Here is a 22,627-nt window from a genome sequence, read left to right as displayed (position 1 = left end):
TGGTGATCGCAGCGAGTCTAACCTAGCAGATGTAACAGACAAGAGGATATGGCGCTACAAACTTCGCAGCTTTCCCAGTCTTTGTTCCTTGTTATTTATACACAAGTCTCACGATCTTAACAACCGCGACGCCCTCCCACGCCATGTCGTGCAAAGAACGCAACACCATTAGAGCGGTGCGCGCTACGTGCGCCCGGCATGCCACAGCACGGTGACTGATCGACAACGGGCTGGACCGTGATCATGCATGCCTAAGATCACGCCCATCCCCTACTCGACTATTACAGACTTCAACTGATATGAGATTACATTTATTTGTGCATCAATTTAGCTAACAAATCACCCCCTAAACTTGATGCACACTGACGACACCTAATGCACTCCTGAACTCCATGAACTTCACTCATCCCAGCGACTTGGTGAAGATGTCGTCGACCTGATCTCCTGTCCAGACGTGTTCATCCTCCACCTTGCCTTCCTCGATGCCCTGACGAAGAAAATGATACTTAGTATCAATGTGCTTGCTTCGATCATGATGCACCGGATTCCTGCTGAGTGCTATCGCAGACATATTATCCATGTGCAGCTTCACCGTCGTCTCCCTCGTTCCCAGCATATCTACAATCAGCCGGCTAAGCCATATGCCTTGACAAGCCGCTGCCACATACTCCGCTTCACAGGAAGACAAGGCAACAATCCTTTGCTTCTGTGACGCCTGGGTAACAAGACTGGTCCCAAGGAAATAGCCAACACCCGTAGTGCTCTTCCTATCCTCGATGTCTCCAGCAAAGTCACTGTCGCTGTACCCAATTAGAATTGTTTTCAGCTCAGCTCCCCTCTCATACTTGCAGCCGTACCCCATGGTACCCTTGAGATACCTCATAATGTGTTTTATAGCGGCCTAATGTTCTTTGCCCGACGCCTCCATGTATCTGCTCACAACACCAACTGAAAATGCCAAATCAGGTCGAGTGTTAACAATATACCTTAGGCTGCCGATTATACTCCTGTATCCCGTAGGATCCATTGCCTCTCCATTCTTCAGCTTGCTCAGTTTCAGTCGACATTCCATTGGAGTATCACATGAGTTGCAGTTCCCCATTCCAGCCACTTCTAGTATCTTTGCTGCATAGGAACTCTGACATAGAGTGATGCCATTTGCATCCTGCTTAACCTCTATGCCTAGGTAATAGCTTAAGAGCCCCATGTCACTCATGCTAAACTTCTTCTTCATCTCAGACTTGAAATTCTTGATGTCTTTCACATCTGGTCCAGAGATGATCAAATCATCGACATAAACCCCCATAAGCAGAAAAGAGTTCTTGTTGTTTCTTCTGTAAACAGCGTGATCCAACTTGCTCCTGACAAAACCAAGAGTCACGAGTTCACGGTCAAGTTTCACATTCCACGCCCGTGGTGCCTGCTTCAAACCGTAGAGTGCCTTTTTCAACTTGAGCACCTTATCTCCATTACCGACTACAAAACCTGGAGGCTATTGCACGTACACGGTTTCAGAGAGATCACCATTCAAAAAAGTTGATTTTACATCCATATGATGAACCTCCCATCCACCTTGAGCTGTAAGTGCCAACAACACCCGTACAGTTTCAATTCTGGCCACCGGAGCGAAAACCTCATCAAAATCCACTCCAAAATGCTGAGCATAGCCTTTAGCAACTAAGCGTGCTTTATACTTGACCACATTCCCCTCAGGATCTTTCTTGACCTTGAAAACCCATTTCAGGCCAATCGCTTTGTGTTTGGGTGGCAACACACTGACATCCCAAGTTCGGTTAGCCTCAATCACTTGCATTTCTGCCCGCAAGGCTTGCCTCCAGCACTCCTCTGACATTGCCTCTTGTACTGATCTTGGTTCCTCAGCAGCAACAAGGCAGAGTCCACTGTATTCAAAATCCTAAATTTCTTCAGTATCATCCAGCAGATCAGCGATCATTCTGTACCGGAGTGGATCACCTTCTGAATCCACGGACTGACCAGTGGGTGGCGTGGCCCACTATATCAATGGTGTACCTGAATTGGAGTTAGGAGTCCCAGGTGGTGTGTTTGATGCACCCCCTGCTGATGGAATTGACGCAGCAGGAGAAACCGGCTCGAAATCAGGCACCACAGCTTCCTCAGATCCCGTTGCCAGACCGAGAATAGTGTCAGTGTCATCCCACTGAACCTAAAATGTATCAGTTGTCTCCGCTGCCTCTTTCGCCTTGCTATCTTCTTTCCCTTCCCAATTCCATGGCTTTTTCTCATCAAAGATCACATCATGAGTCACCATGAGCTTGTCCTTCACTGGATCATAAATACGATAACCTTTTGTCCCTGGCTCATAGCCAAAGAACACACCTGGTGTTGATCTGTCAGTTAACTTGCTTATTCCCGGGCCGGCCTTCTTTGCATAAGCAACACAGCCAAACGTCCTCAAATGCTTGATCCTGGGTTTTCTGCCAAACCAAGCCTCATAAGGAGTCATACCGCTCAAACTCTTAGTCGGAGAGCGATTGAGAATATATACTGCTGTTTTCACAGCCTCCCCCCAGAACTGAGGTGGTACTCCCATACTCTTCAGTAAACACCTCGCCATCTCCACTATCGTCTGATTCCTCTGTTCCACAACACCATTCTGTTGCGGAGTATAGGGCGTAGTTGTGTTGTGCTTGATGCCATGCTCACTGCAGAACACCACAAACGCCCTGGAGTTGAACTCGCCACCGCGGTCCGTTCTGAGCGCCTTCAGGCGACGGCCTGACTCCAATTCAGCCGCTGCCCTGAACCTTTTGAAACATGCCAGCGCTTCATATTTTCCCACCAGCAATTCCAGCCACATATAGCAGCTGTGATCATCAACCATGATCATGAAATAGGACTTGCCTCCAGGTGTGATTGGTGTGATCGGGCCACAGAGATCCGTGTGCACCAGCTCGAGTCCAGCAGACGCACGCCACGGCGAAGCTTGAGGAAATGGCGCACGGTGCTGCTTCCCAAGGGCACAGCCATCGCACACTTGTTCCACCTTCTTGATCAACGGCAGTCCCTCTACCATATCCTTGACACCGAGTTCACGGAGGGCCCTGAAATTCAAATGACCGTACCACGCATGCCAGCGCCAGGCCTCCTCCTCCATCTTGGTCAGTAGGCAAACAGGTGATGTCAGATTCACCTTCATCAGGTACAAGCGACTCTTTCTTTCTGCTCTAATCACAACACCTCTTGCCACACCTGGTTGCTTCCGCTCGAGCACCACCAGAACACCCTTGTCGATCTCAACACGGCATCCTGCTTCTTCAAGTTGACCAAGACTGACAATATTACATTTCAGAGAGGGGATGAAATAAACCTCGGTGAGGACGCGATGCTCCTGATTTCTACCGGCCATTGTGACCGCGCTAACCCCGCAGATCTCCACGGTCGAGCCATCGCCGAACCTCACAGCGCCACACACGGACTCGTCCAGGCTTGTCAGTGAGGACCGACAGCCTGTCATGTGATTTGTTGCCCCTGTGTCAAGTATCCATGCTCCATCATCATACTTCTCCGGGAGCACACGTTCCTGATTTAGAAACAAACCTTGGGCAGATGATTTCGGTGTGTGAACGATGTTGCACACCTGTGCCACCAAGAGCGCTGGTTTCGCCTCCGTGTCAGCAGCGACATGGTGCGTGACATCTTCATGCTCCTCCTTCACAGCCTTCTTGTTCAGGCATTCCTTGCCCTAGTGCCCGTAGACACCACACTTCCGACACCTGCCCTTCCGACGAGGTGTGCCCTTTGACGTGAGACCACCTCCGGACTCGCGCGTGTCATGGCCATGCTTGCCGCCACCAGACGAGACACCGCGACCTCCAGATTGATCTTTCTTGATGTATTTTCCGCCGCCTTTTCCGCCACCAGAGGATGACTCTGCATTCACCATGCGACTCTTGTTCCTGGCCATCCATTCTTCCTCCGTGAGCAGAAGACGGCCCGCCTTGTCCGTCACTTGTTCGACCGTGGGCTCGAACCGAGCCTCCGCCGCCCTGAGACGGCCAACAAGTTCCTCGATGGACAGGGTCTTCACGTCATAGAACATCTTGATCGCCACCGCCACCTGATTGTAGCGTGGCGGCACGACCCTCAAGAACTTCTTCACCACTCGCTCATCATCAACGCTTGTCTCTCCAAGACCGCACAGATCCGACGCGAGTTTGGTAATCCTCATGGCGAATTCTTCAATCGTCTCGCCGGTCTTGAAGGATATCGCTTCGAAATCGCTCAACAACTTCTGCGCGGTCACCTCCTTGACCCGATCTGCTCCGAGATGCATCGTCTTCAGCGACTCCCACGCCTCCTTTGCTGACTTTTTGTTCAGCAACATAGCGTGCATGTCCTCCGGAACGCCCCTCAGCATGGCACCCACGGCGAGCCGATCATGCCTCTGCTCCACCTTATCAGACTCTATTGCATCCCAGAGATAGATTCCTTCGAGATTGCATTGAACGTGGGCTGACCACGATTGGTAATTAGTGCGTGTTAACATCGGCCATACCAGATTGCTTGCGGCCTGATTTCACGCACGCTGCATCACCTCCTTGTCGGCTCCACTTGACTTCGGCGAGTTCTGCGCCATGGCAACGACGACGTTCACGTCTCCTTCTTCTTGCTTCGGTTGGCTTCAACCACCCAGCACCTCGCAGGGCTCCTCCCCGCCACCAAACGACTCCTTCCCGGCTCCCCTTCGGCTCTGATACCAATTGTTGGAGCAGAACGCACTCCAGAGCTCGGATCGCGCCGGCGAAACGATGGTAATCGCGGCGAGTCTAACCTAGCAGATGTAACAGACAAGAGGATATGGCGCTACAAACTTCGCAGCTTTCCCGGTCTTTATTCCTTGTTATTTATACACAAGTCTCGCGATCTTAACAACCGTGACGCCCTTCTGCGCCATGTCGTGCAAAGAACGCAACACCGTTAGAGCGGTGCGCCCTACGTGCACCCGGCATGCCACAGCGCGGTGACTGACCGACAACGGGTTGGACCGTGATCATGCACGCCTAAGATCACGCCCATCCCCTACTCAACTATTACAGACTCCAACTAATACGAGATTACATTTATTTGTGCATCAATTTAGCTAACATTGGCCGCGATGTCGTCCTGGAACCCTCAAGGCTCAACGACGACATTTTCGTCCGGCTTGCTTTCCCCATTCCCCGCCTCTGGTTCCGGGATGAGCTGGATGATCCGTCAATTTGTCATGGCTGGTACACGTTTAATGCCCAGTACTAGTCGTGCTCAAGTGTTCAGCAAAAGTACTAGTAGAATCTGGAGGTTGGAGGTATCTTGCATAGTTGCATGGCTGAAATTTTTCTTTGAACGAATGGGGACTGAAACTCTGAATCAGCTAACTTGAGATAGTATTTTTTTTTAAGCAATCTTATTCTCTTTCTTTTTTGAAACGAAAAAGAGACAGTACTTGTGAGTTCGACACATATGAAGAAATGGCCCACTAGAACCACGCTCGTAAACTAAAAGCTTGTGGTCCATTGGAACCATATAGGAGGAGGCACCCACAGGGTGTAATGTTCCTAACAGAACCAATTGTGGACCAAATTTGGGAGACTCCGCAATGAAATTGGTCCGAAGTAGCAGCGGGAAGTTAATCTCCTTCCAAATTCTTGACTTGGCAGCGTATCAACTACAATTGTAGTGTAGGTGATGTTTTAGCAGTGGATTGTACATGAAAAGGTATCATCCATCTACTTACAGGTGCTGTTTGCATCAAACACAGACATTCTTATGGTAGAGGCTGGAACTTGTTTCCATTATCTAAAAAAACACAGGCATTCTTCACAAAGTTTCTGCATCTGTCCTTGTTTATCTGCTTCATTTGTGATATTCTCTTCATCTATCTGCACTTTAGTTTTGTCATATGTGCGTCTGTCTTTGTTTTTGTGCGGCAAAGCAGTTGCATCACGACACCTGAATGGAACTTTTTAAAGACATTTTAAATGTAATCCTTCTTATTAGATGCTTTTCATCAGTCCCTATAATTGTTCTAGCATTCAGATTTGTCTTTGTCGACTGATTATTATTATTATTACTAAATCAGCCTTGTGGCCGAGAGAACGCAGAGCATGTGGAGTGGTTCGGAGTACTCCTACCAGTTCATTGTTTTTCTTATAAAAAAGAGTTAAATGCTTCGGAGGTCCATAAACTTGTATGGCTGTTTCAATTAGGTCCATCAACTCCGAAAGTAGATTTTTAGGTCCATAAACTTTTAAAGTTGTACACTATAGGTCCATACCCCTCCACATATGCATCTTATGCTGATGTGGCGTGCCACGTGTGCATCTTCTCTCTCATGTCTGTCCCTTTTTCCCTCTCTCCCTCAGCTCTCTTCCACATTTCATCGGGCAGGTGAGCGACGTTGAGCTTGCGGTACGCCTCTCTTTCCTCAGTCCCCATCCCCGTCTCCACTAGACACGTGCTCCAGCTGCTCATTGTGGGTGCAGCCTGGCGAGCGAGCGGAGTAGCCAGTAGTGGTGGCATCGCGATGTCGTTCGGCCTGATGGCGTTGATGTGCACGCTCGAGAGCGCAATAGCTACCTCCTCGGTCCTCGGCCACCGCCCGTACTACGCGTGCACGCCGAGGACCGTGGCTTTGGATATACCTATACAGGATGTGCTCATGTAGAGAATGGAGTCGACATCTGGGTACCATGCTATGCACCGATGCACATGCACGGCGTGCTTGAGGGAGGTCACCACACGCGTGGAACCGTGCGCTAACCGCCATGACGCGGTCGAAGTCCGTTAGGTCTGGCGATGCGAGCAGCATGGGGACTGAGGCGCACCAACATGGCCATGTTGTTGTACAGCACGTCAGGCACCTGTGGGCTGTGGGGCGCCATGGTGTGCAGCCACTCAGGGTGGCTGCCGAGTGCCGACTGCTGAACAGGAACATGGCTCATGAGAGGTGTTGAGGTCGGCATGTCATGCACGGCGATGAAGAGAACGCCGTGCACTGGTGTCGTGTGTTATAACTCATATACTACTTTGTAGCAGATTTGGACTAATGAAATTAATTACATGTTCAACAAAATATTTTTACGTTTTCATTGGCCATGGTCGGTATGTACCGGGACACGTGCATTGTTGATGGAGGAGAAGCCAGAGAACGGGAGCTCTGGCTGAGCCAGGAACACCTCCTTGCTCAGTCGATAGCTATTGTTGAACGCTGAGATCACCTCCGCGTGGCGCACTCCAACATCGTTCGCTCCATCGTCTCGAGCTTGTTCATGGCGTAGTTCACCACCTCGCAGGGGGTGTAGGCCGCGTCCAGGTCGAGCTTGGCGGCTATGGCGCGGCCGACGTTGTCCTGCATGCCGACTGCCGGCAAGGATGACCTTGGCACATTTTCAGAGGAACTCGCACTCGCTTGGGCGTTGCGCGTTAACGCCATCGCGACACTGTTGCTACTGCATTCACTCATGAGCCTGCACCCAGGTTTCGACGACAAAGCAGACAGGCAGTTGAAGTGGCTGGTGGAAACTTGAATGAGGATCGAGGCATGCGCGAGCTCAACGTTGCCCAGGACCTGCTCGATGAAATGTGTCCGAGAGACTGAGTGGGAGAGGGAAAAGAAGAGGGACACGAGAGGGAAGACGCACATATGGCATGACACGTCAGCATACGATTCATATGTGGAGGGCCACGGACCTACGGTGAACAACTTTAAAAGTTTATAGACCTAGAAATTCACTTTTAAAGTTGATGGACCTAATTAAAACACTCATACAAGTTTATGAACCTCTGGTGCATTTAACTCTATAAAAATATACCACTTATTTATTCCGAGGCACTTGATTTGATTGAACTCATCAATCCCTATGGAGAGCGTACTGAAGGAATTGGCAAAATGACCAGCAACTTGTAATGTTCCAAGAGTGGTTCGGCCTAGATTTGCTCAAATCCAGATAGTGGATTGTTCTATTTCTACAGTCCTTATTCAGTATACCACGGCAAGAAAGTGCTAGCATTCCCTGTCAACTACTAGTAAAGAAAAGTTTGTGATAGAAGAAACATGTGACATGGTTGGTTGCATCATGAAGTCCATGACAATTTAAGACAACTAAGCTCGGATGGATGACACTTCGATGGTTGGTGGCATTTTGCTTTCATTTGGCTAAATGTAGGTAGCAAACGCTCTCCACTAGTTTTCCCGTAATGCTTTTCTAAACTTCAACAGTACAGTACAGTACTTTCCCAAGCAACTCTGCTCTATCCATTTGTCTGTCTCCTCAAAGCTCGAAAAGCAACTACTCCATCACATGATCTTTGGATGGAAAAGCAAAGGAAGCTCGAGAGATTGGGGTATATTTTGGTTCTACTTTGAATTACATGCCATACCATCCATGATCCATCTAAATTACCTACATTTCAGATGACACTGTCTAATGACGATGGACTATACTGGAGCATATGCCACTAACTGCCAAGTTTGGTTCTGTACCTTCTAATCATGTCTGTTTCAGCATTAACTGCACTCTCTGCACCCAGAAACATTTCTTGCAGGGACATGACAAAATCCTTGAGCCACTCAAAGCACCTAGAGAATCAGCATGCCCTAGGTTTGACAAATAGCGGCCAAATCTGCTGCGATGATTCGAGTCAATGCATAAACATTGCAGCAAAAGATAGTTGTTGGCTTACAAACTTTTTTCTTCTCAAGAAAGTGGAGCTGGCTTTTCCTTTCCTGTGCATGGGGAAATAGAAGCTTTTAAATTGCTATTATACCATCCTATGGGCTATAGCACATGTACTTTGTCACCCACAACCACTTTCCATGGGACCAAAACTTTGGGAGCACTTTGCGAGCCACTACCCATGATGGTCTTGAAGAGCAATCATGGGTCCAGGTCAGAGATCTGGCCCTTTTCCATAGGTATATATATATGATGAGGAAATGGTTCCAAAATTTCTGAAGAATTAACTACTGGAGATGAGTGGCATATAATCAGCCACAATATATGTGATACTCTCCTGTATGGAGGAGATGGTCTCATGTCCTGCTGAGTGCTGAGGCCAAACATAGACGATTCAGCCATGCATCCGTGACCGTGACCACTGCAGCTGCATTTTGCGAGAACATTCATTGATTTCAGCAGTGATATATTGGTAATAGAGCGGCAGCAATCCATCTACAGTTCCGGCCGGCCACATGTGCTGAGCCCCAGCTCCCATGCAGGCATGGGCACACACACAATCGCATCCGGCGACAAGAGAAGAACCCGACGGAGGTACCCATGTTAGCTAATAAGTTAAGCATGCATGGCAAAATCATGCTAAATTGTTCTCATCCGTGTTGCCTGATGGAATGCTTATACGAATCACATGTTTCCATTCTGTACTCTCTCTTTACCACGGGCATCACAGATCATACAGTAACAAACTGCTTGTAGCTGAGCTGCCGGTGCCGGTTTGCCTCTCACTTTCATCACATGACCAGCGACGACCAAGTATTCTGCGGATCTCCAGAAAGAGGAAGCGGGTGCCCTTTTCTTGCCATGAGAGCAACAAGACTCCTGTGAGATCCTTGCCATGTATATCTTTTTATATATGCATCTTTTCCCGTGCTCCTTTCGCCCTTTGTTCCTTCACATCCACACCAGTCCGCAAAAGCGAGCCTCTCCCGTGAGGCACAGCACAGCCATTGCCCCCATGGGATCGAGGGGCACTGGTGCAGCCAAATCAAGGAAGGGCTCACATGGAGGAAGAAGCGCCAGTGGATAGTGGGCGGACAAGGCTGGGTAGCTGAAATGGACTCTTTCCTAGGCGACGAAAAGATTGGTGGTTCGTTCTAGTAGAGTAAAATTTACATGGCACAGTGCATGCATATGGCAAACAAGAATGCACTCGTGCATGCGCAGTCCAGTCATGGCGTCGAGTGGATGCTTCAGTGTCAGTGCTTCGTGATTCTCGGCTGCAGACTGCGCTGCTAGATGCCTGGATGGATTGCTTTGGCATATTTTTTGATCGCATTGCCATGAATCCCATGATGCCATGAGTCCATGCACGGTAAGCACTCAGACGTTAAAAACTCGATCGACGGTGGCTAGACAACCCCTGAGTATTCCTGCTTAAGAAGATCTTCTCATGTAGATCGAGAAAACTTCCAAACATCTGCTCCACCCTTACATAGCGGCACCATAGCTCCATGAGATGAGCTGCCTACAGACCTGTGCTTTGTATTTGAGGCAGACGAGGGAGTTTTCCCCCCTCCGGTCGCTGTGGCCGAAGCCATGAGAGTGAGTCCCTCGAGACTCGAATTATGACCACCCTGAAAGGGAGGTACTGAGCCTGTGCACTGATCAGTCGGTCAACTGGCCGTTCCCGTAAGCACACGATGTTGATTGTTGAATTGTGAGTCCGGACTCTGGCGGGGCTCCTCCTTCTTTGCACTGTCATTCTCATCATGTTGATCTTTTTATTTATTTTGTTATATAGTTGTTCTAACAAGCTCACAGCGGTGGTTGTGGCCATGGCGGCGCCCCGCGCTACTGGGCCTAGGAAGTGCTCAAATAGGTGTTATTCCCACCTTCATTCTACCGTGCAACACTCCAATATAGGCGTGAGCTTCTGCCTTGGTTTCGTCGTCATTGTTTTGAGTGGTAGAGTCCTATGACTGAGGTTCTAGGGAAGTCTAGACAAAAGCCATGCACGGCTTTCCATGCACGACTTTGTCAGTGCTGTCGGTGACGATGCCTTTAGCGCCACTAATGTTCTTGGAGGCCTTGTAGTAGCCTTATCTAACCCTGCAATTCTTGGGTACCTCCAGGTGAAAAACCTAGTTTCGGTTCACGTTGAGGTTTGTCTTAGATTTGGCCAAGCGTTTTCTCCAGGGTTCACTGTTAGCTTTCTCTATATGGGTGCACTAGTTGCTTGCTAAATGGTGTGTGCGATTGGTTTCATCAATCTAACGTCCTCTAGGATCATTGATTGCATCATCTCAACTTATGTTGGGTTAGTGAGAGCATTGGTCCCTCTCTTGTATCTCCTTGTTCTTCATTTGTCGATCCTCCCTCTCTTAAGACTCCCCCCTAAAGGGGCATTATCGGACAATGACGAGATCCTGGATGTGCATCATATAGATGATGTCACGATTGTCGTCTGTCAACCTCGACTTTGTGCCTTACAGTCACATGTAAATTGGAGTTCTTTGAAGAGCTATCACTTGGTGGTGCAATGTTTGGCGATCAACGACATGTTTTCATCATGAGAGCTTATGTTGAAACCTGTAGTTTTGTTGTTCCACCTCATATACCTTGTTTATTTTTTTTTCATGTGTTGTGTTGCTATTTGTTAGTGTTTGTGTTCATGTTTTTGTCTCACCCCTGCTATGTGCCTCTGAGATTTGCCGCGATAATGTAACATTCTGTTCCCAACCTTTGCCAGTATGTGTGGACATATATTCAGGTGGTGGCTATCGCCCCTCTCGATCCTTGTAAAAAAAGGCTCATCCCCTTCAGAGCTTCTCTCATAGAGCCGTTTCTTGAGTGTTAGTGTTTGACATGGCTTCATCCAATGAAGGAGAGAAGTCAAAGCTAAAGCCCAGGTTTGATAGGTTTCACCCAACGAGAGTCAAAGCTGAAGCCCGTCAAGGAACCTTGCCAAGCATATAAAGATTATTCTAGAAATTGGAGGCTCATTGGAGCATCTTCAAGAGTCTTTTTAAATCTCACTCTCTAAATTATCATTTAGAGAGCCATTTGCATAAAAATTGCTTTCTATATCTTTTCACTCTCCAACAGTTTTTCTATATCTCATGCACACTCTAGAGAGTCATTCTCGTCTTCTATTTTTAGCTAGTAAAAAAATCCGGAATAGAATGTGGCTATATTTGGATGACCATTTAGAAAAGCTGTTGGAGGATAATTTTTCACCAAAATCCATATTTCTAGCATTTAGAAGGATATGGAGAGTCTCTTGGAGATGCTCTTAGTCATAATGAAGACTCGCTTGAAAAATATAAATTCTAAAAAAAATCAAAAAATAGAAAGATATGACCATTAAGTTAATAAGTATAGTTATCATCGATAACAATAGCTATTAGAGCACCTCCAACCGTTTGCCATTCCCAATCTTGTTTTTCATGATGGAAAAAACTCACTCCAACAATTCTTTGTCATAACTCTCAATCTAACCATGCTTGGAAAATCATAGGCATCCACGCATAAGATACGTGGACTCCTAAATGTATCATCGTCACGACTGCCGCCACCACCGCCTGAAGGTTCACTGGAATTGCATATCCAACTAGTATTTTCAGATATAAGAATAATGGAAGAAAGAGCAGGTAATGGAGATTCTATTTTGGAGACTACGTTTGTGGTTTATGGTGACAAGATAGCCAGCCTCCAGGCCACAGCCGCCTCGGAGGTTCGCTTGAATTAAATCCCCGGCTACTATTTTTAGATCTGAGAATACTTGAAGGTAGAGCAGGCAATGAAGATGCTATTTTGAAAGTTCTAGGTGTGAGCTATGGTGTTAGGATGGCTGGCCGCAACGGTGAGTTGTTTTATCCATAGTCGGTAGCTTGGTATGTACGGGGTACACGGACGTTTATGTTTTTTTTAAACCAATAAAAGTGAAATGTCAGTGGGTTGTGTTTTTCCGGTATCTATAGTTTTTAGAAATGTTTCAAAACTAGGATTTTGGGACTTAATTTTTTATATATTGATAGAAATGTTCTTACAAGAGGAGAATTGCGGACTCAACAACATTATTTACTGCTAAATACTCTAGTTGACAGTTTGACACTAAAGCCGGAGAGGGTCGTTCCATGTTTCTCCTTTATGTGCGCCTAGCATTTTGGGCTTGTTAGTATGTCACGCGATCCTAACTCGTATCGTAGGCTGTGAGTCACCCTGGGCATTCGGTCAGACCGAACTGATCGGTTCGGTTCCTCGGTCATTCGGTCAGTTCGGTCATTAGAAATCTGGAACCGATCGGTCTTTGCAAAAAACGAAGACCGAGGAAGTTCGGTCTCGGTCACGACCGAACTAACCAGGCCTGAGTAGCAGCCACAAACAATAGCAGAATCTATAGCAATTTTCAACAGCATGCTTGCTATTTGAAGGCAAAAAAATAACAACACAATATATAAAACAAACCACACATTATTATGACAAGTTCTAGCACACAACTTTCTCAGTTCTCACAAATCACAATCACACATAATGACATAACAGAAGTACAGAACAAGAACTACGGTCAGTTCGGTCACTTCGGTTAACCGACACATATGACTGAACTTCTATCGGTTACTTCGGTTAGTTGGGAGCCAGGACCGAACTCATGACCGAACTTTCGGTCTCGGTCTTTTCGGTCTCGGTCTTTTCGGTTCGGTCTTCGATCTTCGATTAATTATGCCCAGAGTGAGCTGTGAGCTGAGGCAGGCTTCTTTGGTTGTCTGGTGAGAATACTCTGGTCACTTATGTCGTTCTGCCGCTATTCCATTCCCCTCGTCGTGCGCTCGCCGCTCCGCCCCAAAGCTCGCCGATCCCCAGGACAAGGGGGCCTCGTCGTCGCCTTCTCCCGAGACCCCAGCGCATGCATCAACAGTCGCGCGCTCGTGCTGCGCCTGCGCCCCGGCCGGTGGGTCCGCCGCCCTCCGCTGGACCCACCCGCCTCCACCTCCATTAACTACCTTGAAGACGCCAAAGCGGTCGGTCGCCTTCCTGTTCAGCACCACCGTGCAGTTACAGTTATCACACTCCACGCACCGCTGCTTCCACCTCTCTTCTCTTCCTCGCTTCCTTCTCGTCCGGCTCGACGCGAGCGCGGCAAGAATCGCGGTGCATGTGAGCCTTGTTCGGAGAAGAGGTAAGGTAACCGATGCAGCTGAGGCTGTGAGAGCTCCGGACAGGGAGGATGGGAGAAGCAGGGGAGGAAGAATCGGCCGCCGCGCCGGCGGAGGTGAGCCGGCAAGCGGAGCTGGATGAGCAGCGGTGCCTGGCGGAGGCTCTGGACGCCATCAGTTCGTTGGTCTCTGCTTCCTTGTCCGCGACGCTGTTCCCGCTCAAGTGGCAGCTCATCAGGGACCGGCTCAACCGGCTCCACGCCGGCCTCGCCGACATCACCGTCCCCGAGGGCGACGAGAACGGCGAGGACCGGTGGGAGGCGTTCTCGAACCTCCTGCTTGACATCGCGGCGGCCGCCCGGGAGGCGCGGGAGCTGGTGCCGCGGAGCCAGGGGCGTCACTACGGCGGCGGCAAGCTGCGGCTGCGCAGCGACCTCGACGTCCTGGCCGCGGGCCTCGACGCGCACGTGGCGCGGCTGGACGAGGTGTACGCGTCGGGCGCGCTGACGCGGGCGCGGGCGCTGGTGGTGCCGCGCCCCGGCGCCGGGGCCACCCGCGACGACGTGCGGTTCTACGTGCGCGACCTCTTCGCCAGGCTCAGGGTCGGCGGCGCCGAGATGCGGAGGGAGGCCGCGGCCGCGCTCAGCGAGGCGCTGCGCGACGACGAGAAGTGCGTCAGCGTCGTGGCGTCCGACGTCGCGGACGGCGTCGGCGTCCTCGTCGCGCTGCTCGAGTGCCCCGACGCCCGCGTCCAGGAGGAGGCCCTAGAGGCGGTCTCGGTGATCGCCGGGTCCGACGCGCACAGGGGAGACCTGGTCGTCGGCGGCGCCATCGCACCCGTGGTCCGTGTCCTCGACTCCGGCGCCGGCAGCGAGGCGGCCAAGGAGAGCGCGGTGCGGGTGCTCTGCAGGCTCACCGAGAACTCGGACAACGCGTGGGCCGTCGCCGCGCACGGCGGCGTCACGGCGCTGCTCGACCTGTGCACGGACCACGGAGCGAGCGGCGGCGAGCTCGTGTGCGCGGCGTGCCGGGTGCTGCGGAGCCTCGCGGGCGTCGACGAGATCAGGAAGTATATGGTGGCCGACGCTGGGGCTGTACCGGTGCTCGTGTCTCTCTCGCAGAGGGCCACGGACGACGCGGCGCGAATCCAGGCGATGGAGCTCCTCGCCGCCATCGGCTCTGGGGATAGCTCAGCCAGGGAGGCCGTGGTCCAGGAAGGCGCCGTCGAGTCCCTCGTCCGCGCGCTCGACCCCTCCTGCCAGACCCAGACGCCCTCCTCCTCCTCGTCGAAGGTGCGGGAGGTGGCCCTCCGTGCCATCGACGCGATCTGCCTTTCGCCGCCCACCTCCACGGACCGTCTCCTCGCCGCAAGGTTCCTCAACCGCGTCGTCTCCCTCCTCCGCAACGTCGACACCACGCTGCAGCACTGCGCGCTGAAGGCGGCGCACCGCCTGTGCCAGGTGTCGGAGGAGATCAAGAAGGCGATGGGCGACGCCGGGTTCATGCCAGAGCTGGTGAGCCTCCTCGGCGCGTCCAAGTCCCCCGAGGCGCGGGAGATGGCGGCCGAGTCGCTCTGCGCCTTGGTGTCCGTGCACCGCAACCGGAAGCGGTTCGTCCAGGACGACCGCGACGTGGCTCGGGTGCTGCAGCTGCTGGGCCCCGACGAGGAGAAGCCCACGCCGGCGAAGCGGTTCCTGCTGTCGACGGTGATGCACCTCACGGACAGCAGCTCCGGCCGGAGGAAGATCATGTCCTCGGAGCACGTCAGGTACTGTACAAACAACACACCTATCAATAGCCAATCATCGTGTGCTCATCAATTCTCGCTGCAATTCTCAGTTTTTTTTTACATGCTTGTGTTCTTATCATGACAGGAATCTCGAGAAGCTTGCGGAGACCGATGTCCCGGACGCCAAACGGATCGTGAAGAGGCTTGGCGGGAGCAGGCTGAGGAGCATTTTCCATGGCATTTGGAGACTGTAATGTAATCCTTGGAGACAAGCATGCCGTAGCTGCCACTTACTAGTACTGCATCTCTGGCTAACACACATACTATGTTCCTTGCATCTTTTGTTACTGTGAAGGAATGAAAGAACGAATCACTCAGTGATTTGTCCCCTACCCCCATGTGTATAGTATCACTCGTCTCTGTCAAATAAAAGCGCAAGTCTTCTTCAGCAACAAATCCATCCAAACATGCAGTGGCCGCATCAGCATCAGAAAATCCTCTCCTGCTTGCCCCAGAGGCCAGAGCATATGCATCTCTGCAACGAAAGGGGGGCCGCGTGGGTCATTGGTGATGAGTGATGGAAACCATTCGGGAGGAAAATGGCAAACCTATATGTGTTTTCCCGTTCTCGCTCGCAGTGGGGTCTCCGTCGCGTTATGATCATGTGCAGTACCAGCCGGTACAGTGCAGGTACTGCGTGGCTGCCGACGAGCTGCGATCATGGGCTGCTGGCGATCGCAGTAAGTCGCCGTGTTCTTAACCTCCATCAATCCATGTGGATATACTTATTGCATCCAGAGCTGTGGTCCGTCTTCTCTGACGCACTCGATCCGTTGCTGCTGTGTCTGCAGACCTGTGGAGTGCATCTCGCGTGCTGCAGCTTTTCGGGCGTTCTGAAGATTGTACTCTCAAGTCAAAGCAGGGCAATGAATTTCACTAGTAAAAATCTGTAATATTGATGTTTGATTCAGAACCACGGTCCCTGAAGAGCGTTCCTTTATGTGTTACATACACAAGTACTGTACTTTTGAGTTCAGTTGCGAAAAATGGCTGAACCTGGAAAACTGGCGTGTAAATCTGTTCCAGGAACCGGTCCCTTCCCGGCGTGCTTCCATTGCTGATGCGGAAACCTCGCTGTCGAGACTCGAGAGCCTCAGGGCCAATAAATGGCTGAAGAAGACGGTGGTGTAGTCTTGGCATCAGCACGATCGCTACGTTTCTTGTTCTCTGTCTTCGTCACGCCTCACGTCTGAACAGTAAGGCCAACTCTTGCTACCATCCGTTCCGTTTGCTCCAAGTTTCAGACAAGATGTTCCATCAACCAGTCAGCAGCATGACTTCAGAGCATACATGAGCCGCGGTAGCAGTTGGAGAACATCCTACCGGACGGCGGCTATTGGCACCTGTCAATCCTACTAGTTTCAAGAATCAAGACGATGGGCGACAGTGCATCCGGAAACACGGCACCATTGCTTCAGACAGGACCAGTTTCTTTTCGATGGGGGAAGGAAGTTCAGTAGTTTGTTCCCCGGTCGCCTGTCAGTCAGGCGAGCTGCCTTTTCCAGCAGCCATTCACTGAGCAGTGAGCCCATGAAAACAGGTGTCCAACAAGCAGCTCATTCTGCTTGATGTTCAAGTCCAACCACCGGCCGGCCAACCTTAGGATTGGTCGCACCGTCAGCTGCCCTGCCACTCCAAGTGGCATTGGTTCCTGTGATGTGTGAGGTGTCTCTATAGATGGCCAACGGGCCGGCACAGGCCCGGGCCAGGCACGGCCCGTAGGGAGTCAGGCTGGCACAGTACGTCGGGCCTCCTGGGCCGTGGCCGTGCCTCTCCGGGCCGAGGGCCTGGCCTTCGGCCCAGGCACGGCACCGTGGGCCGTTTTTCGGGCCAAGCCGGCCCGAGAAGCACGGCCAATCCAGCGTGTCGGGCCGGCTCGAGGTCCTCACAGTCGCCGCTTCCAGAGCTTGGCCTCGCCGGCATCGAGGGAGGAGGCCACGTCTGTGCAGCGCTCCGGCGCAACGGTGGGGCGAGGAAGGAGGAAGAGGAGGCAACGACATGAGCCACCACGGAGGAAGACGAACAGCGATGGCGTCGGCTCGGGGAAAACGCGGACGCGGCTTCCGGGCTCCTCTTCGCGCAAGGAGATGAGGAGTGGGAGAGCAGCAAGACGCGATGGCTCGAGGAGACGAGGAGCAACGAGCCTCTCGACGGCGACGGCGCTCCTCGGGAAGGGGAGGGCCGGCGCGCGACGCAAGGGAAGGGAGGGGGAGTTCGCGAGCCGCGAGGGGAAGGGGACGGGGCATCACGAGTGGAGTCCGCGTCGTGAGAGTCGTGGGTGCGGTGTGGCGGCTCGATGTGGGAGATTGGGATTAGGGTTAACATAGAAGTACTCTATATATATACTTGCGGGCCTTTATCGGGCCTAGATGATTTTGCGGGCCGTGCCGTGCCAGGCCACGTGTCTGGGGTGTGGCCTAAGCACGGTCCTATGCATCGGGCCGTGCTGGCCCAGGCCCGCACAACACTGGACCGTGCCATGCTCGTGCCGGGCTAAAATACCGTGCTTCGGGCCGTGCCAACAGGCCACGGGCTACATGGCCATTAATAGGTGTCTCCAAGTCCAACGCAGCTGAAGAAGGGGGCGCCGTTCTGCAGCAAAGCTGAGCAAAAGGTATGTTTCCTTGGAATGCCAATGCTTAAATGTCATGTTCGCTTGGCTGATAAGCCATGACTGAAAGTACTGTTGGCTGATTTGTTGTGAGAGAAAAATATTGTTCGTTGACTGAAAAAGTACGACTTATAAGCCAAGCGAACGAAAAGATGTTCCGGTTTTCTAGAAGACCGTGAGGGGATCAGGGGTTTGTTGGGTTAGGTTGGTTACTACATCATCCGGAGATTATGTTAATCTGATGGTAGTGGAGTACCTTTTAGTTGAGTTGACCTCTATAGAACAAGTGAGCCCTGTCAACAGGGAGCCAAAAGTTTTGTATACAGACAGCTGCAGGGCCCAGCTATCCTGTGTTCTATTGGTTCTGAATTTAAACTGGAAAGACGGGGAAAATCGAAAGGCACGAAAGTTAAAAGCGTATAATTTGATAGTATATGTATAATTAGTTAAAAATCTAAAACAACAAAGCGTTTGTAGTCCAACGGTTAGGATAATTGCCTTCCAAGCAATAGACCCGGTTCGACTCCCGGCAGACGCATTTTTTATTTTGGCCCGTGGTTATCTCGTCTTTGGACTCCCGTTTTCCTTTCTTTTGGACTTTTGCTGCGCATGTTCCCTTGGGCTTCAGGCCCGTGGCCCGTGGGAATCATCGATAAACGACCACCACGCGACATGAGAGTGAAGCAGTGCCGCTATCGCCAGGGGCTGCAGGCTGCTATTGTACAACTGGATGAAGGCGAGTAAATTTTTTATCACCCACCTACTCCTTTGATTGCTTTTGTTTGTTTGTATGGAGCTAATTAAAATAGGCAGTTCCATAGGAGAATCATGCATGCATGGCGTGATTGGTTGACGTCCAATATTTGCCTAACTAAAATTATGATAAGCTAAAACTTAGGTTAGCCAAAATCAAGGCTGGCCAAAGTTAGGACAAAAATATAGGATACCAATTGGTTGAGTGGTCATAACATTGGTAGAGAGCATTTTTTTCTCTCATGCAATTTAAGAAGTTTCTAGAAACTTGCCAAAACATTAGCCATAAGCATTGGTGTGCTAATTCTTTGGCAATAAACCAAGTGGTGACTAAAAATTTTGGCTTACAATGATTTTGGTTAGGCAAAAATTGGAAGCCAACCAATCAGGCTCGTAACATCAAACAAAAATAGAAGCACACCCACGCGTTGCCGCGAATTTTTTTTTAAAAAATAAATCGGTTATATACATAGCATTACTTATATGGTATTATGTATACTGTGTACATATATGAATGACCTGCATGTTATTTTATTGTATCAGCTAGAAAAAAAATCATATTTGATAGATTATAGAGGAATAGGTGACGAAACAAATAGCGTATGTAGATGACTTGTTGCTAATAAATCAAAGATTTAAAAGTATTGCACATGATAGAGATGATGTGGATATTTTTTGTAATTAATAAGGGATGACATGACTTAGTAGGGATGATGTGGACACCTTGCATGAAGAGATAGAACATCTAGTGGGGTCACTTAGTGGGGAATGATCTGAACACCTTGCATGAGGAGAAAAAATCATCTAGTGGAGTTTAATAAGGGATGACATGGACTTGGTGGGAATGATGTGGACACCTTGCATGAAAGAGATAGAACATCTAGTAGGGAATGATGTGGACACCTTACATGAAGAGAAAAATCATATAGTGGGGTTTAATAAGGGATAACATGGACTTGGTGGGGATGATATGGACACCTTGTACGAAGAGATAGAACAACTATTGGGGAATAATGTGGACACCTTACATGAAGAAAAAAATCATCTAGTGGGATTATGATGATATGGACTTAGTGGGGATGATGTGGACACCTGGCATGAAGAGATAGAACATCTATTGGGGTCACTTACTTAGAAATGATGTGGACACCTTCCATGAAGAGAAAAATCATCGAGTGGGATTTAGCTTTATAAGAGTATATAGATTGCTACTGTAGCATATGTGCTAACGTTTTAAATCTTAAAAAGTTATAATTACAAGCTAAGTATTCATATTAAATTCCAATTACATCATTGTGTTTTTACAATAAATACTTTAAATTAAGACCCCACTTACGTATTTTTAGATAAAAATCTTTTGAAGGGCAGCTTTTCGTCGGGATAGAATAATTTCTTTTTATTATGTAGGGATAATGTTCTAGGTTTTAGAATAAAATGTTAATTATGTCATCGCAAGAAAGATATTCTAAGTTCAAGAGGATAGTATTCAAGATTTAGAACAATAAAATTAAGTTCAGATTAATAATATTCATGTCCAAGGTTAAGGTAAAATGACATTCCATAATATTCATGTCTAGTGTAGAAAAGAGAACATCTAATTAATACTACGAAAACAATTGGAATATATCATCAAATTTTCCATAGATACTATACAAACAACCTAAATTACACCATTTATTGCTACTTCGTCAACAATAAAAAAAACATGCCATGTAATATCTCACTTATATGAATAAAGAAAGTATATCGTGAAACATACCATCAGCAATCCAGAAAGGAAAAAGATTTCTTGTAATAGGCCGAAATTTGTGTGCGAATGACCTTGGTCCTCCAACCGGGCCGGGCTTGCCCTTCTCGCGTTAACGCGATCACGCCCAGCACCATGGGTGGGCCATCAATAGAACTATGGTCCCGTTCGTTTCGCTCAAAAAAAACTAACTGGAATATTATTCCGACTGATTTGTTGTTAGAGAAAAGCACTGTTGCGGCTGAAAAAACAAGCTGAAAAAGACGAATTATAAGAGAAGCTGGCCTGTATCGGCTTTGGACCGGCTGAGCCCACTGCATTTTCGTTTCATCAATCTTTTGATCCGAGCATTCAGTTTTTGAAATCGAGGTGTCCTCTTGTCCAGAACTTGGACAAGCGTTTCATTACTGAGGAGCGCCCCCCCCCCCCCCTCCTGTTTTATAAAAAAAAAAAAAACAAGAGCTACGCACAGCGGCATAGATTAAGGAACGAACAACTGGGAACTCGCTTGCTTCCTATGTTTGTGCCACGATCCGCAGGTGACCAAACTTGCGATTCCAGATCACAGGGGAGAGTTGCAGCACTGCAAGTGGCGATACGTGCCGCCCGTGATAGCTGACGAGCCACTACAGCACCGAGCAGGCAGAGGCAGAGGCGCCCGCCCTTCGATTCGTGCGTGGCTCAAATTCTTGGATTTCACTTTCTGTATTATTACAGCTGCACATGAATGTCACCCTCAGAAGAATGTAGACCAGAACTTGCACATGATTGCACATGACTCGGACGGCATTAGCCTCTGCAAATGTAAGGACACGACCACCGATCGAGTACAGCCCGCAAGTTTGTGCTCCATTTACACTGAGAGTGTGATGCTTCTGTAATCTCAGTTGCTTTGGTAACGGAGTTAGGGTTTGCATTAGCAGTTTCTAAATGGTGTGCTCGTTGGCCGATGAAATGCTTTTGATTAGGACCGGGATGAAACGCATGAAACAACATTCTCTATATTGTTGGGAATCTTGGCAGCGAATATTAATCCACCAGTGGCAGGGATAATGACAACGTGACCAAACTTGAATTGCGGACGCCCGTTTTGCACATGTCGTCGGTTCCATCGGTTAACAAAGGGGGGGAGCAGTTCAGCATATTGCATTGTCCCTTTCTTGGATCACCTTTCACCTCTGAACCTCACACGCGCTAGGTAGGTATGCTTACTGGCGGGGCCGCTCCTTGATGTGATGATGATCACCTTTCTAGGGTGCGTTCGCTGGTCTCACCAGCCAGTTTCAGCAGGCTGCTCCTCCTCACAACAACCAGCCACAGCCGCTACAGCGTTTCTCTCTCACAACAATCAGCCAGTTTCAGCCAGGTTTCAAATAAGGAACGGGGCCGAAAAATGGAATCTGCCTTGCAGAGTACTCCGTAGTATGCTGTATTGCTGTATGCCTTTGCCTGTAGCGACGTCAGTGAAAGAGATGCGCACGCCCAGCCATAATATGCTCTCTGAAACGTGTGAACCATGGTGAATATTCCTTGCTTTAAGTTACGAGAAGGGTCTTGGTGAACGCGACGACTGTGGAAGTGGAAGCCGACAGTCTTAATTGTTGAGGTAGCTGTGAAACCTGCCGGCGACCGCGATCGAATCCCCCGGCATTGACCTAGAAAATAATCTACTGAGTGCCACTGTAATTGACTGATAGAAATGTATATACGGAGTAGTAGTAAACTGTAAACGTCTCCCGTGCGCGTGTGGTCTTGTGGCTGGGGGTACGTATACGCACTATACGTAGAGCAGCCGTACACACTGGAACGGTACAAAGCTACAAAATCAAGGGCAGGAGTCCAAGTCTCAAAATAAAATAAACCTGCAGTTGGCCA

At 49.5% G+C, this 22,627-nt stretch overlaps 1 protein-coding gene, 1 long non-coding RNA gene and 1 other non-coding gene across 3 annotated transcripts in view; 2 read left to right on the top strand and 1 right to left on the bottom strand.

The window, feature by feature from the left end:
- Positions 1-22,627, bottom strand: part of LOC136550276 (uncharacterized) — a 105,855-nt gene that overhangs the window by 25,876 nt on the left and 57,352 nt on the right. The gene's annotated exons all lie outside the window — the stretch shown is intronic.
- Positions 13,459-15,973, top strand: LOC136552541 (vacuolar protein 8-like). The gene is made up of 2 exons (XM_066544104.1): positions 13,459-15,620; positions 15,727-15,973. Exons 1-2 carry the CDS (start codon positions 13,924-13,926, stop codon positions 15,833-15,835), a joined length of 1,806 nt encoding a protein of 601 aa, XP_066400201.1. The 5' UTR covers positions 13,459-13,923; the 3' UTR covers positions 15,836-15,973.
- Positions 18,720-18,790, top strand: TRNAG-UCC (transfer RNA glycine (anticodon UCC)). The gene has a single exon. It is a non-coding gene; the product is annotated as a tRNA-Gly (tRNA).

This window comes from Miscanthus floridulus, chromosome 4 (genome assembly GCF_019320115.1).
Source record: "Miscanthus floridulus cultivar M001 chromosome 4, ASM1932011v1, whole genome shotgun sequence".
In the NCBI taxonomy this organism is placed as follows: domain Eukaryota; kingdom Viridiplantae; phylum Streptophyta; class Magnoliopsida; order Poales; family Poaceae; genus Miscanthus; species Miscanthus floridulus.
This window is presented reverse-complemented; position numbering and strand designations above follow the sequence as displayed.

Coding starts and splice junctions, on each gene's coding strand:
- LOC136552541 (XM_066544104.1), top strand. CDS start 13,924: ATGGGAGAAGCAGGGGAGGAAGAATCGGCCGCCGCGCCGGCGGAGGTG. Junction 15,621..15,726: donor ATGTCCTCGGAGCACGTCAG/GTACTGTACAAA, acceptor TTATCATGACAG/GAATCTCGAGAAGCTTGCGG.